Genomic DNA, 16992 nt, shown 5'->3' with positions numbered 1-16992 from the left:
TTGGGTTCAAGGAAATGGCTTCTTTAAATTAACAACTGAGAAGACGATGACAGTTAGTAACATAGAAATCACTGTGTCTTCCTGTGGTTTTAGTTTACGTGTGGCCATGGTAGATCATTTAAATATTCTCTCATCCTCCACACAAAGGATAGATTAAAATTTGTGCAAGGAATATAGTCTTGTCGTTAAATACTGGTAATTGAAGCAGTTATAAAGGCCAGATTGGTAGCTGCTCAGATATCGTATCTTGGATTTGAGAAATTTGTGAAGAGTATGTGCAGGAGTTGGTAAAACATACTTGCTGTTGTAACAGTGTTAAGCAATATAGTTCCCTGAATGGACTAGATAAGAAAGGGAATAGATGTCTGTCCTTATTAGTTCATAAATACTAGTTTTTGTAAAGCATATTGGAAACTTTAACTCATTTCATATTTAATCAAAGGCAGCAAAAGAGCTAAGTGCCCTTCTAAACTGTAAATAATGAATTAGAAGCATTCCTGTTCCTTTCAGCGTTGTCACTGCATAAAATTTACTGCTGCCCACTCATTCAAAATTATTTGTGTGCACCACCTGGTAATAATATCATGACTTAATGAGAAAAGCATTAGATTATGCAAATACTGTTACAGGAAAATTTTTCTGAATATTGCAATACTTCCACAATTCGGGCTTTCTGCTAGTATTAGTGGTATTGGGGCCTAAGGTTATAAACCTGTCTGCAATGCAAACTTCATCTATTACTTTTTTAAGTGACTGTTATTAATCCATCTATTTAGGAGCCTGAAATAAACACGGAATTTGGTGATACTAGTCTTTTATTTGTGTATGTGTGTGCTCTATAGGTCACCTGAACCACTGTGTGCCTGTTCAGTTTGAAATGAACAACCTAATATTGGATTGTCTTTCATATGTGGAAAATATTAGCATTCTTTATTCAGTGCTGGAGAGAGGCCTAGTTACGCTTCGGTTCGAAAGTTGGCTGACCGAAATGTGGGGACACTGGTGCAGAGACAGGGGCAGAGAAATGTTTGGACAGAGAAGTGTGCATTTAGTTAATCTTGTGTTAAGATCTTGGTTTCCTGGTGTTTCTTTCTTCATAACAAGAAGACAAAAGATCTGGAAGTGTCTGAGGTTCATCTTAGTGATATTCATACCCTGTCCCTGCTCTGATGAGACAGGTCACAGATGGGAGGTTCTTGGGTAGTTAGGAGTGGTTTGTTAACTCTGAATTGCCCTCCAGTAGCGTGAATATTACTAAGTGTGGTGAACCTTCACAGATAAAGGCAATTCTAGCAGTTCAGGTGCGGAGCAGACCACAGTACCTGTGAGTTTAGGTTAAGATGCGATCTTCTAGGCAGCCATAGCAATCTTCTAGGCAGCCATACGGAAGTGAACTCTTGCAGTTACAGCCGATTCGGCATTCAAGTGCAACGTGTGATGGTACAGGATATTCAAGGCTGGTGCGGAACAGCAAAGGAAGGTGGAATGCTGTGGATGGATAAGATAGTTATTGAGAATTATTTGAGTGTGGAGTGGTTTTTTTGCATCTGCTAGTACTTCTGATTAACTTTACTTTTGTCTTTAGTGTCTGCCCCAGTTACCTCTTCTTCAACTAGATGCTGGTTTCAAAAGCATTCAATATTTTAGAGACGTTAGGGCTGTAATGCACACAGGCCTACTAGTCTGAGCTTAAAGTATCACTAAATGTAAGTCAGACTTGTACTGATGGACAACAGGAAGAAAAGGACAATACTGAGTAGGACTTAAGTCTTATTCTGAAGTGAAAAAGTACTATTAGACTTAAACTTCTGTTAAGAAAACATTGATTTATCTTACAGTATTGTATTATGTGCACCACTTTCTAAAATGCATGGAAAATGAAAGTAATCATGGTTTTATCATAGGATGAATGTACGTATAGCGTAGTATGAAGCCTCCAAATGCTTGCTTTCTGCAAATTGTATGCCCATGGTATGTTGATTTGCATCACATCTTAAAGCATATGCATTTTTAGCAAAAGAGACTTCACTGAATATGATAGAGCTGCATGGTGCTGATTCTCTTTTGTTCAACCAATGCTAAGTCTTAAGTGCTATTATAAACATGCTGTTCTAGCTTACTTAATGTACACAAGAAGCCTCGAGTAAGCTACTGATGTTAAAAAAAAAGAATTTAATAGACTTATTTTCAGTTTGGTGAGATCTCACTCTCAAAGGAGGTATGCAAACATGAGAAAGGCGATAAGGGTCTCTGAGTCTGTTAACGTGGGCTGTATGCCAGTGTTGCAGTTGACTAATGATGGGGAGACAGAGGAGGTGGTGGTAATTGGGGAGGAAAGGTGCCTCACTAATCAGAGGAGCTTTTGTCATTTTTAATAGGGAAGTCTGCCAACTATTTGAAATTTGCAGCAGTCTCATGTCTTTAGGAATCGAGCACTTGGGGAGGTTTTTCTGTTAGTGATATAGTTACGTCCTTTGTAGTTGTAACCTCAAAATGAATTGATGGTTGTAGGCTGTTAAATTATTTGTAAAACTTTGTCTGCTACTAAGATGCAACAATGGTAGGTCACATTATATTTGCATCATTGGTGCTAGAAAAACAAAGTAGTAGCTTAAGGCAGGAAATACAGAATGTTTTAAGCATTGAATACAATTTTCCATACTAGCAAAGTTTCTTTCCTTTCATAGAGAACTTGCCAATTTTAGCATTTTTTCTGTTTAACATCTTCATTAATGATTTGGATGATGTGGTAGAGCAAGCTTACTCATGATACAAAACTGGGAGAAGTGGCTGATACTGCCATGCAGAAGGACCTCAGCAGGCTGGAGAAATGGGCTGACAGGCATCTCATGCAGTTTGACAAGGGGAAGTGCAAAGTCCTGCACCTGAGGAGGAACAACCTTATGCACCAATATATGCTGGAGGCCACTCAGATGGAAAGAAGCTTGGCAGAAAAGGACCTAGGAGTCCTGTTGGACACCAAGTTGAACTTGAGCCAGCAGTATGCCCCTTCACCAAAGGTGGTGTCTGGTATCCTGGACTGCATTAGACTATTGCCAGCAGGTCAAGGCGGGTGATCCTTCCCATCTAACTCAGCGCTGGTGAGGCCACATCTGGAGTCCTGCGTCCAGTTCTGGGCTCCCCAGTACTAGAGAGACACGGATAGACTGGAGAGAGTCCAACAAAGGGCCACAAAGACGACGAAGAGACTGGAGCATCTATCCTGTGAGGAAAGGTTGAGAGAGCTGGGACTGTCTAGCCTAGAGAAGAGAAGTCTGAGGGAGGATCTGAGCAATGGATATAACTACCTGAAGGAAGGGTACACAGAGGACAGAGGCAGGCTTTTTTCAGTGGTATCCAGTGACAGGACCAGAGGCAATGGGCACAAACTGAAACTCAGGAGGTTCCCTCTGAACATCGGGAAACACTTTTTTACTGTGAGAGTGACTGAGCACTGGCACAGGTTGCGCAGGGGAGTTGTGGAGTCTCCATCCTTGGAGATATTCAAAAGCCGTCTGGACACAGTCCAGGGTGACTGGCTGTAGGTGGCCGTGCTTGAGTGTGATTGAACTCCCAGGTGACCTCCAGAGGTCCCTTTCAACCTCAGCCATTCTTTGATTCTGTGACTTTGACAGGGGAAATGTTAGTAGTTGGTATTTTTTCAGGCAGGTGTAACATCTCAAGCTCAGTTCTTTTTGTCTTCCGTGTTATCATTGTGAACTAGACTTGAACAAAATCCATGTATTGATAATGGGGAAAGCAGTATAGGCAATGAACTGTCCGTTGTGTGCGACTGAGTGAAGGGAGGTAGATACAGGGCATATATTGCGTCATTGTTGCAGACGCGGGGAGTTACGTTGTGGTGTGCAGCAAGGAAAACATGGCAGAGCTTGATTGGATTTAAATCAGGTCGTGAGACTAAATGTGAAGGTTAACAAAGCAGTAAAAGTGTATTGAAAAAATGAGGATCTCCATTTTTGAGGTGAGTTACTGATAGCATACTGTTTAGCTATTGTCGCGGTTTAACCCCAGCCGGCAGCTATGCCCCACACAGCCGCTCCCTCACTTCTCTCTGGTGGAATGAGGGAAAGAATCAGGAGATTCAAAGTGAGAAAACTTGTGAGCTGAGATAAAGACAGTTTAATAAGTAAAGCAAAACCTGCGCACACAAGCAAAGCAGAACAAGGCATTCCTTCACTACTTCCCGTCTGCAGGCAGGTGATCAGCCATCCCCAGGAAAGAAGGGCTCCATCACACGTTATGTTACTTGGGAAGGCAAACGCCATCACTCCAAATGTCCTCCCTTCCTCCTCCTTCCCCCTGCTGAGCATGACGTCATATGGTATGGCATACCCCTTTGGTCAGTGGGGGTCAGCTGTCCCAGCCGTGTCCTCTCCCAGCTTCTTGTGCATCCCCAGCCTGCTCACTGGTGGTGTGAGAAGCAGAAGAGGCCTTGACTCTTGTGTAAGCACTGCTGAGCAGTAACTAAAACATCCCTGTGTTACCAACACTGTTTTCAGCACAAATCCAAAACATAGCCCTGTACTAGCTACTAAATTAACTCTGCCCAAGCCAAAACCAGCACATTCTCCACATCTTATTCCGTAACTTTTACGCCATGCTCAGGTCCCGCACTATCCAGTACATCCTCATTAACCATTAACTCCTGCTTCTCATCCTTTGATACGCTACACAGACATCATTCCGTTAGTCTATGGATCGCCCCCGTGAAATGTCTGTAAAATGTCTGGATGTGTCCACAAAATGTTCATGGAGTTCATTTAGTCCATGACTTTGGACTCTTACCTCTTATGGTGGTGTCATGGTTTAACCCAGCTGGCAACTAAACGCCATAGAGCTGCTTACTCACCTTCCCATGGGAAAAAAGGAGATGATTTGTGACAGCCAGCATGACTTCACTAAGGTCAAATGGTGTCTGACAAATGTGGTGGCCTTCTATGATGGGGTTACAGCGTTGCTGGATAAGGGAAGAGCAACTGACCTCACCTGCCTGGACTTGTGCAAAGCATTTGGCACTGTCCCACACGACATCCTTGTCTCTAAAATGGAGAGACATGGAATTAATGGGTGGACCACTCGGTGGATAAGGAATTGGCTGGATGGTTGCGGTCAACGGCTTGATGTCTAAGTGGAGACCAGTGGCGAGTGGTGTTCGTCAGGGGTCAGTACTGGGGCTGATGCTGTTTAACATCTTTGTCGGCGACATGGACAGTGGGATCGAGTGCACCCTCAGCAAGTTTGCTGATGACACCAAGCTGTGTGGTGTTGTGGACACACTGGAGGGAAGGGATGTCATCCAGAGGGACCTCGACAGGCTGGAGAGGTGGGCTGTGAGAACCTCATGAAGTTCAACAAGGCCGAGGGTAGGAGCAACCCCATGTACCAGTACAAGTTGGGGACTGAACTGTTGGAGAGCAGCACAGGGGAAAGGGACCTGGGGGTCCTGATGTACAGCAGGACAACCATGAGCCAGCAATGTGCCCTTGTGGCCAAGAAGGCCAATGGCATCCTGGGCGTATTAGAAGGGGTGTGGTTAGTAGGTCGAGAGAGGTTCTCCTTCCCCTCTACTCTGCCCTGGTGAGGCCGCATCTGGAATATTGTGTCCAGTTCTGGGCCCCTCAGTTCAAGAAGGACAAGGAACTGCTTGAGAGAGTCCAGCGCAGGGCCACAAAGATGATGAAGGGAGTGAAGCATCTCCCTTATGAGGAAAGGCTGAGGGAGCTGGGTCTCTTTAGCTTGGAGAAGAGGAGACTGAGGGGGGACCTCATTAATGTTTATAAATATGTAAAGAGTGACTGTCATGAGGATGGAGCCAGGCTCTTCTCAGTGGCATCCAATGATAGGACAAGGGGAAATGGATATAAGCTGGAACATAGGAGGTTCCACTTAAACATGAGGAAGAACTTCTTCCCAGTAAGGGTAACAGAACACTGGAACAGGCTGCCCAGAGAGGTTGTGGAGTCTCCTTCTCTGGAGATGTTCAAAACCCGCCTGTACGCATTCCTGTGTGATCTGATCTAGGTGGTCCTGCTCTGGCAGGGGGATTGGACTAGATGATCCTTTGAGATCCCTTCCAGTCCCTGACATTCTGTGATTCTGTGAGTGCAAAGTCCTGTACGTGGATGTCCTGACTTGCTCTGAGAAGAACATTGATAGTGCACTGATGTTTATAGTTGGCACTGAGGCCTCAAGGACTTTTCAGCTGCCGTGTTCTTGCCAGTGTGCAGGAGCACAACAGGATGGGGGGGAGCATAGCCAGGACAGGGGAATCCACAACTCTCTTTATGATTTATACTTAGACTTAGGATTGAGGGCCAAACTGGCCAATTAGTATTCCATATCATGCAACTGGAAAGAAGGGCCTTTGCTCTTCTCATTGTACATATATATATATATATATTTATATAGTAGTAGTAGTAGTATTAAATTCTTCTTATCTCAACCCACGGGCCTCTCTCCCTTTTCTCCTTTAATTCTCTTCCTCATTCCCTGGGGATGGGGGAGGGTGGGCGAGCGGCTGTGCGGAGTTTAGTTGCCGGAGCGGCCTAAACCACGACAGTGGATTGGGGCAACCCCAAGCACAACCACAGGCTGGGCAGAGAATGGATTGAGAGCAGCCCAGGGGAGGACTTGGGGATGTTGGTTGAGGAGAAGTTCAGCTTGAGCCGGCAATGTGCATTGGCAGCCCAGAAAGCCAACCATATCCTGGGCTGCATCCAAAGAAGTGTGGCCAGCAGGTCAAGGGAGGTGATCCTGCCCCTTTACTCTGCTTTCGTGAGACCCCGCCTAGAATACTGCGTTCAGCTCTGGAGTCCGCAACACAAGAAGGACATGGAGCTACTGGAGCGGGTCCAGAGGAGGGCCACAAAGATGATCCGAGGGCTGGAGCACACCTCTTTTGAAGACAGGCTGAGAGAGTTGGGGCTGTTCTGTCTGGAGAAGAGAAGACTCTGGGGACACCTTCTAGCAGCCAGAGTACCTAAAGGAGGCCTACAGGAAAGCTGGAGAGGGACTTTGGACAAAGGCATGTCGTGATAGGACAAGGGGCAATGGCTTTAAAGTGAAACAGGAGAGATGTAGATTGAATATAAGGAAGAAATTCATCCCTCTGAGGGTGGTGGGGCAATGGAACAGGTTGCCCAGAGAAGTTGTAGATGCTCCATCCCTGGAGGTGTTCAAGGCCAGGTTGGATAAGGCTTTGGGCACCCTGGTGTAGTGGAGGGTTTCCCTGCCCATGGCAGGGCAGCTGGAACTAGATGATCTTTGAGGTCCCTTTCTGCCCAAACCATTCCATGAACTGTCTGGTTGTAGTTAAATCTTAGAATACATTACTAGGTGCTGCTGAAATTTGACAGAATTCAAGGAGGGATTGCACATTTGCATGCCTTCAGGCCTGTCTATTGGTTCTTAGTGAATTGTGTTACTATGTTCTGTTCACAAAATTGTAATACTAGGAAATAATAATTTTCATTAAAGTTGTAAAAGGATGTATTCAGTTTTGTAGAAATTTTATGCCCATAGTGATAGGCTCTATAAAAACAGAAGTAAAATCACTTCTAAAGTACAACTTACTATAGTGGGATATTTCATTTCACCATTTTATGCTTTTTATTGTCAAGCGTGTTTAGGAGGGAAAAAGCTCACTTGATTTTTTTTTTTTTTTTAAAGTTATTATTACTTTGTTTTTACTTTGCTGCACCCAGGTTCTATTAGTTCACCTGAAACTGCATCTGCCTTTCCTAGGTTAGGATCTGAAGAAGCAGTAGATGGGGGTTCTTCTTTCATTTTTTTTTGAGTTAGGTCAGACTTGTTTCAATCTTTATATCCCTGAAAGAAAAACTGCAAATTAGTAGGTATTCTGCTACTAATACAATAATCTATAAAACTTTGAGAAATCTGACAGTTAGGTTTCAACAAATATGGTTTCCTTAATGCTGGAATGTTCAAATGTTCTTAAAATTTAGAATTCAAGAAATAAGTCTTACTTAGTGGATTTTTTTTTAGTTCAAGATATTTGTATTTTAAAGATTAGTTTAAGAGTAGCTTCAATGTTGGGCTAAGCAAGGCTCAAAATCGCTCCTTTAAATTAAAAAGAACCCTGCAAGTATTGTGGTTTAGAAGTTGTAATTTCTAAGGAAGCTTGTAGTTTGGATAGAGATAAAATTGGTTTTATTCCTGACCTTAGCTCTGTATCAAAATAACACTCTTCAGAAAACTAAAACTAAAAAATTTAAGATGTGCTTTGCCTCTGAACAGAGCTGGAATAGCAGCAGCACTAATGTGTGCGTGGTGGTTGTTAGTACAGAGACGCACTGCAGATTAGCAGTTTTGTTTTGCTTTGGCCTATGTGCACGTGAGTTACAATTCACTTTTGTTTTTAAATTAAATCAGTCAGTGTGATGAAAAGCAAGGCTTATAGGCAACCTTTTATGTGCTCCCTCTCTATATATATCTTTTATGTGCTATATATCTTAAATGGAAATAGACTGCATTTTCCTGAAAAATATGTTCCTCTGACAATAACTGCTACAGATACCTTATTAAGTTTAACGTGTGACTTACTCCACAAATATCTTCTTGTGGAAAATAAAATATCTTACAATCTTAAGTCATCTGTAGTTACTACTTGGCAAAATAGGTAGCATTATACTGCAGTGTTGTATTTTCTTGATATTGTTCATGTGCGAAAAATAAAGCTTTCTACTCTCAATTTACTTCTTTACAAAAAAAAACCCTCAACACTTTTTTACTAGAAAAGGCCAAAAACTGGAAATTAAAGAAGACAGCAGCCAAGTGTTCTACAGAAGAGAATTCAGTATTTGTTTCTTTATTGCTCTTAATTCTCATTCTTCTGCGGATGTATCACAGGAAATCCAGACTTTGTATCAGTATTGTTATATAAAAGTAACTATCACAGGAGGGTTCTGCTGTATTAGATCTAAGTTATAACTTAAGTTCTTATCTGAGCTTTTTTTATGAAAGAATGTTGCTCGTTTACAAACCTAAATTATATAGCTATTTAATCAGACAAACCTGTGTGGTTTTGGAACTGGAGAACAATATTTTCCTAAGTGGACACCAGTGCTTCACTCATGGCTGTTGATCGGCAGTTTCTGCCTGATGGCTAGCTTCTGACTTAATAATCTTATGTGTGCTGCCAGCTTTTTTCCACTTTGGAATTCTGTATCTCTTTTTCTGTATCAAAAACACAGCTACAGTTTCTTGTTGAAGGTGTTTGTGCAGTTCAGAAAAGGTTTTTAATTGCTGCTGAAGTATTCTGGGTTTTGACAAGGGGAATAAAAATTACCAACAGAATTACGAAATTAACCTATTTATTTCAATAACTAATACAGAGTAGTGATGGGTAACACTTGTTTTGAGAGCGTGTTCTCAGGATGTGGACTTTTTGTTGCTGGTGTTTTAATACAATTTGGCCAAATGGGTTCAGGCTGGAATTTTTCTGGCCAAGTGTCTACCTAGAATTAAACTTTATTTTAAAGTTATAGTGTAGCTTAAATGATTTTGTGATTTAGAATTAGATAGGAAGATCTTCATAACTCTTTGATGCCTCATTGTTTTGGAATGGAGACTTGGCAAAGCGTAAAAAGATTTTTACATGTTATACTGTTTCAGAATCGCAGTTCTCAGTGTACACAGCAATATCAAACATTGATACCATGAAAGCAGGTGCAGCGTTAAGTCTTATTTCCAGCTTGCAAAGCATCAAGGCAAAACGCACACCTGTCTTGGGAAAACATACTTTAAAAGAGTTTCATGCACCAGACAGCAATGGGTACAAGGCTAATTTTTGCTGTGGCCTTTGTTCTGGGATGAATTCTGCGAGATTATAAGCAGTGTAGCCCTTTACCCCCAGAAAATCACATTGACATGGAATTGGAGATTACTGTGGAGAAGGATACACAGTCACAGCTCGCTGCAGTCAGTCTTATCTAGGAAGTTTAATATCATTGTGATATTTCATAATATATGGTACTTGTTCTGATCCTAGTACATCAGAAAGATGAGTATTTCCCATCATTAGTGTCAGTAGAAGTTAGAACAGGTGCTATTCAAAGATTCGAGTCAAAGATGTTTAAAAAAAAAAGCTTTTCTCATGCACTGCAATACAATAATTGTGAATAAAGAATTAATTCTCTTCATCTTGAGGTTACTTAGGTAGGATGTGGAAGATAAGGGCAAGCTAGGTTATGTGGGTTTCAAAACTTTTGAATAGAAGCAAGCTTATTTGAGAGGAGAAAGCAAAGAGCATGGAGAAATGGTGTTATGCTTGTAGGATTTTAAAGCAGGTAGAGAGAGAAAACACATTAGGTAAGGTGCTGGAAATGGCCTTTTGTAGTCGAGTGAAACATACGTCTACAGAACCTGAGCAGAACAATTGAGTGCAGCACGTAGACTGTAAACTGGCTCTGGCTAGGGCAGTGAAAACGCAGTGAAATAGAAATCTGATTTGGAAGATAAGCATAAAATAATATGTGTTGTTCCTAGAAAATAGAAATTAAAGTCAGCTTAGTGGGAAAGCACTGTTACTATTATGATCAAATAGGTGTAGTATGATTAAAGATATTAATTCTTTTTGAATGAAAATTTCTGCAGAAGAGGTAATATAATAGGAATGCAGTAGAGTAGGACTTGAAGCTGACAGGTCCTTCACTCGTAACTTCTTAAATAAAAGAATCATGCTTATTTTGATAGTAGATTAAAACACTGTGAGAATTGTAATATGAAGTTACATTGAATTAAGTGGTCGCAAACTAGGCTTGCCTTACATAAATGTTGGTCTAGATCTCATTTGCTTTTGAAACTGAAGCTTTTATAAACTAGAGAAAAAGTTCTTGACAGTAAGGGCTCTCAAACGCTGGAAGAGGTTGTCTAGAGCAGTCTTGCAGTCTCTGTTCTTGGAGGTCATCAGAACCTGACTGGATGAAGCTCTAACTGACCTAATGTAACTTAAAAATTAGCTGTGCTTTGAGCACTGGGTTACAATAGATGACCTGCAAATCTTTGCTTCAACCTAAATTATTCTGTAATTTTTAAGCTCCACCTAGTTAATAAAGCTCATTGGACTGAGTATCTTTTTGCATGAAGAGAGCTGAAATTATTTGAGCACAAAGATGCTGATAAGGATATTAGACTTTATGTTGAGGAAGTGAGTTAGCTTCTCTGTCTGCTGTGCTGTAGTACCTGTTTGCATGTCCTTAGCCCACAGAACATACAGAGTAATTTGGTTCAACTTTTTCTCACTGTGTTGGGGGATTAAGCTAAACTGAATTACTTTCTTTGTTGTGATGAAGAACATGTGTGTGGTTAGTTACCATACCTCAGCTGACATACTCTGTTTCATTGTTGCTCTAATACCTTGATCATATGCCTAAATCTTTTGGCATCTTTTTTATTGAGACTAAGTGGAAATGCTTGCTGGGCTGCAGTAAGGAAAATTATTACTTAAGGCAGAAATTAGTGAAAGAATTGTAGAAAAGGAGCTGTTAGAGGTGATGAATAGAATTAGAAGAATGATTATCAAATAGGAATAATTGCAGTGGAGTTCCCTAGGGATTGGTTCTGAGACTTAGTATTTATATTAGTATGACATGTTGTGATATTAGATGCAAGGAAAATATTGACAATACACAGGTAACTTTATGAGAAGCTGCTCTGGGGAAGCTAGACTTTGGAAAGAAAGCACTGTGTGGAGCAGAGTGGGTAGCAGAGCTGAAACTGCATCTGAAATGATGCATACAGTTCTTGCCATCTGTAGTCAAGAAAGAAGAATAAATAATATTGGGATAGGTGTACAGATGAACTGCAAGAAAGATCAGTGAATAGGGAGTCTGGCAAAATAATCGAGGAGGAGGTAAGTTCATCTCAGCAAACATGATGAAACAAGGATAAAAGAATTATCTTGTAGGTTAAAAAAAAACTTGTAAATAAAAATAAAGCAGTTGGCACAAAAGTATTTTTACATCAATTAATTACATGAAAACGTCTGGTCATCTTAATGATAGGTTTTTGGTAAGACCATGGGGAGAAGAAGGAATGTCATAAATTTAGAAGAGATGTCACATTTATTTCTGTAACATGATGTAACATAACTTTTGAAAAGGAAGAAGCAGTCAATTCTATAGTACTTTTCTTGCAGTCATGCAAACTCGATCACTAGCTCTGCATGATGTTGCAGAAGCAAGGGGAACAGGTTTGCTAAAGTAAACATGGTCATACAACTGTATTAGCCTTAGAAGTCAAACGGTTGGGGCTGTTAATTCTATGCCATGATAAGGAATTTCGATAGAAGAATAGCACAGAAGAAATGGAATTGTCTGTACCAGGATCTTTTTAATACTCCTGCTGATAATGATCATAATCTCTTCACAATATTAAAGCTGTCAGGCAGCTTTAATCATATGTATTTTAAGAACAAAAGCACTTTCTTTGATAAACTGGCTGGTACTGTTACCTCATAGTGTGTTGTGAGCACTGTATCATATTTTGTCATAGTAAATTAAGCACTGTTTCAAGAAACTTGGAAGAGCCAAGTTAATGCTTCCTGGACAGGTCCCTGTTCTTTCTCCTCCTCTCATTTTTTCCCATTTGCCTGTGTATATTTTGTGGATTCTGGCACTCAGCAGGCTTGTTTTGTAAGCTCCGGTGTTTCTAACATTTCTACCATGTTAGAAAACAAGCCTAGCGAAAAAAATTCTCATAATTTTCTGCTAGATTAATCAGTTAAATCAATGCACTGAGTAGCTTGACAAAATGCATAACTAGCACGAAGGATGAATTGGATTGGCATATCCAGGTTTGATATATGGGAGGAGAGAAGAATAATAGTGGGGACAGGGTGGAGCAAGATCTTCCTTGTCAGCAGTATTGGACTGTGGATGTGTTCAGTTGCAGTCTGAGTTAAACAGCCTGCTGTCGGTGTTCTCAATTTGATGTGTTTTTAGCAGATATATATGATAATGACCTCAGAATTTGTGAATGTTTTACACTTCATTTACTACTTTTATTTGTGTGTCGTGGTTTAGGCCACTTCAGCAATGAAACGCCGCACAGCCGCTCGCTCACCCTCCCCCACCCCCAGGGGATACGGATTAGAATTAAAGGAGAAAAGGGAGAGAGGCCCATGGGTTGAGATAAGAACAGTTTAATACTACTACTACATAAATACATATATATAGGTACAATGATAAATATATACAGACGGGGGATGTACGGTGTAATTGCTCACCACCCCTTGACCGAGGAGCATCTCGTCCCGAACTAACGATCCTGAAACAGATAAGTCCTGACACGGCAGTCCTGGATGAGCAAGAGGCCCAAAAAGAGAGAGAGAGAGAGAGAGTACTCTGAGAGTCTGAAAGTGAGAGCCCCAGAAGAGCAAAAGCCCTTCTTTCTGGCTGACCCTCATTTTTATACTGAGCATGATGCTGCATGATATGGAATACTAATTGGCCAGTTTGTCCCTCAATCCTAAGTCTAAGTACAAATCATAAAGAGAGTCGTGGACCCCCCATCCCGGCCATGCTTGCCCCTATCCTTTTGTGCTCCTGCACACTGGCAAGAACACGGCAGCTGAGAAGTCCTTGAGACCTCAGTGCAAATTATAAACATCAGTGTGCTATCAACGTTCTTCTTGGAGCAAGTCCCAGACTAAAACCAAAACACGGAGCTCTTCTGGCTGCTAAAATGAAGAGCTAACTGTCCCAGCTGAAACCAGGACATTGTGTAAATAATGCAGCCTAATTTTGTAGACTGTCATTCACTTTTACCATCATAAAATAGTCTTCTTGAATTTTTTTTTTCTCAACCTTAAGCTAACAAAACACAGACTCTTCCTATGTACATCAAGAAGGAGGAATTGTGTCAAGCAGTGGTGGAAGCTACACCAAAGTGTTTTAGGTCTTTTTATTCTACTGTCATACTAAGAAATTGAAAGTAAAATGAAACGTAATTGTGAGTACAACTCACAACTGAATTTAATTTGAAAGGAATGCAAGTGGTCTTTTAAGCAATCAGGGGCCTGTGATGGGAAGAAGGTGGAGTCCAGGCATGGAAGTCCAATAGTAATAAAATTTTCTATCTTTCTACTGTAGGAATGTGTTTTTTTTAACTATATTGAAGCTTATGGGTTCTGCTGTCATTAAAATGGCAAAACCAGTTTTTCTAAAAATAAATAAATAAAAAATTGCTAAACATGAGTTATGGAAATATCTTTTGCAAAAGATTTTTGTATGTGTAGTTGAAGGATGCTTTGTTTCTGGTAGTTACATCAGAAAGAATATTGCAGTCCTTAGGAAAAAATACTGTAACTTGTTCCTTTTGATTTTGAGCATACCTGTACTGCAATTCCGTTGTGCCACTGAGTACGTTTGCTTCAAGCGAGATTTCATTTTTCTATTTTCTTCTGAAAAATAGGGGATGCTACCTCCTCAATAGACATGGAGTTGGTTTTGAATTATCTTTTAATAGTGCTATGGAGATGTGAAACACTATAGAGATACTTAAGTATTATTGAACAACAGTGCAGGAAGTGTACTAAAAAATTCAGAATAATCACTCAGTCCACATTTCATATCATTGTTCCAGATAGCGATATTTTGCCCAGTTCACGTTATTTGTTTAAAAATCAAAATAACTATTATCGTATAATCATAGAATGGTTTGGGTTGGAAGGGACCTCAAAGATCATCTAGTTCCAACTGCCCTGCCATGGGCAGGGAAACCCTCCACTACACCAGGTTGCCCAAAGCCTCCTCCAACCTGGCCTTGAACACTTCCAGGGATGGGGCATCTACAACTTCTCTGGGCAACCTGTTCCAGTACCTCACCACCCTCTGAGTGAAAAATTTTTTTCTTATATCCAATCCAAATCTGCCCTCTTTCAGTTTAAAGCCATTGCCCCTTGTCCTGTCAGTACATGCCCTTGTAAAAAGTCCCTCTCCAGCTTTCCTGCAGGCCTCCTTTAAGTACTGGAAGGCTGCAGTAATTCTAAGCTTCTAATCATAATGCATAGTTAGACATCCATATAGGATTGGTCTAACTGTTTACTTAATTTTTTCCAATATAGCCAGCAGCCAGCTTCGGGTGTAGCCTACTCCCATCCAACTACAGTTGCCAGCTACACTGTCCACCAGGCACCAGTCGCTGCGCACACAGTTACTGCAGCCTATGCTCCTGCAGCAGCCACAGTTGCAGTAGCCAGGCCTGCTCCAGTAGCTGTTGCAGCTGCTGCAACAGCTGCAGCATATGGAGGCTATCCTACAGCACACACAGCCACGGATTATGGTTATACGCAGCGCCAGCAAGAAGCTCCACCACCACCACCTCCTGTCACTACACAGAATTACCAGGTGGGTTCGAAAAACAACTACTTCTGTTACATCGTTTCTAAATGATACGTTTAAAGGAGGAGGCTGTTTAGATAAGAGAATGTGATGATATTTCTCTTTTTTCTTCTGCAAATCACAGTTTGAGTACAACTGAAATTACTTACGAGTGAAAACTGATAGAGTATGAAGTGACTGCGGTCTCATGTGGCCCGTGTAGAGGGTTATCAGTACTAGTACTGCAGGAACTAAGATTTAGACATTCACACAATAAACAATAAACTGATGTTTACCTCCAAGTGATTTTGTGAAACTGCTGCTGAGAAGAGTAGCGCTGTCTTGTCTCAGCTAGTTTAAATGTTCAATGCCATGCAGTAAACTGGGTCATGGAACTGGTGTAGCTGAAATAACTGTTCTGATAAAAATTTTCAGTGGAGGTAGCAATAGTTCCCTTGTCAGATTCCTGAGTGCTGCAGGAGCTCTAGTACCAAATATATGAGGATATAAGATTGCCCTAAGAGAGAAACTACCCTTTGGATAGTCTTTGGATACCCTGTGTGAGATCACTGCCTAACCTCGTGCGGCTACAGGCTTCCACAAAAAAGGGAACTGTTGGTCTGTTTTCATCTGGGATGTTGAAATAGTGTGTCTTTTGTAACAAGTTTTTAACTTTTTTTTACTGAACTTATCAAGGCATTACCTAGATTTTAATTAGTATTTTTATTCCTTTAAAAGAACTATTGCTGCATGTTCTCAATTCTTTTGTGCAGCTTTTGTAATTTGTTACATATGGTAGTGAATTGTAATGTAGGAGGCTTTCCAGTAACACATGTACTCATAATTCCAAGGTCAAATGCGTTCGAACAGAAAAGAGAGTCCACTAAACTCAATGAAAATAATCCCAGTTTACACACGTTGGATGGAAAAGAGACTTTATTGTTAGATTTCTTGGACATAAAAGGAATTTTTATGCATTAATACATTTCAGTTGTAGTAGCCCATGCCTTGCTACCCCTCAGTTGATCAGCTCTTTACACTTTATCATAAATATGATGGAGATGAGAGAATATGTGTACATACATGTAGGGGCTTCCAGGCCCTCCGATTTAAGCTTTCTAGCCGCCTCGTGAGTTCTAGAGATGTTGAGTGGGCTACTTGCCTTTCCGTTATAGGCTAGACATGGTTCCCTAATGGGCTAGTTGATACCCTAAAAAGTAAAGAAGGCTTTAAAAGTACACTTTCATACTCTAAAAAATGTAAGCAAGAAGTATTGTTAATGATGGGATTTTAAAAACCAATAGACTAATGTTTGTAAACTTGTGAATTTATTGTAGTTTGTAGAAATTCACATTTTGTGGAGATCTGTGGTGGTTCTTCACTTTTACAGAAATGAAATCTGATATAGTCATTATGAAAAAATAGTGAGAGTAGTTGCTTTTCCGTAATTAAAATAATTTGGTAGGGAAAGTGATTTGATAGCATGAGGTTAATTCCTCTATTATGTCTGAAAAAGACCATCAGGGTTATTTTCAGGCCTGAAGTATCTGTAAACATAAATTTAATTTCTTTAATGCTTTTATTTTTATATTCTGTGTCTGTAAATGTTTATTTAAGTCTACTTTAGTAG

The 16992-nt window shown here is 40.6% G+C and overlaps 1 protein-coding gene and 1 non-coding gene across 2 annotated transcripts in view; both read left to right on the top strand.

The window, feature by feature from the left end:
- Window positions 1–16992, top strand: part of ZFR (zinc finger RNA binding protein) — a 68675-nt gene that overhangs the window by 6963 nt on the left and 44720 nt on the right. Inside the window, 1 exon segment of the mRNA XM_086630091.1 lies at window positions 15107–15389. Coding sequence (XP_086486217.1) covers window positions 15107–15389 — 283 coding nt within the window.
- Window positions 12181–12317, top strand: LOC147526331 (small nucleolar RNA SNORA66). Its single transcript, XR_015222947.1, has one exon. It is a non-coding gene; the product is annotated as a small nucleolar RNA SNORA66 (small nucleolar RNA).

Source organism: Tauraco erythrolophus, chromosome Z (assembly GCF_009769465.1).
Source record: "Tauraco erythrolophus isolate bTauEry1 chromosome Z, bTauEry1.pri, whole genome shotgun sequence".
NCBI lineage: Eukaryota > Metazoa > Chordata > Aves > Musophagiformes > Musophagidae > Tauraco > Tauraco erythrolophus.
Note: the sequence above shows the minus strand (reverse complement) of the source record. Positions and strands in the feature narration are given on the sequence as shown.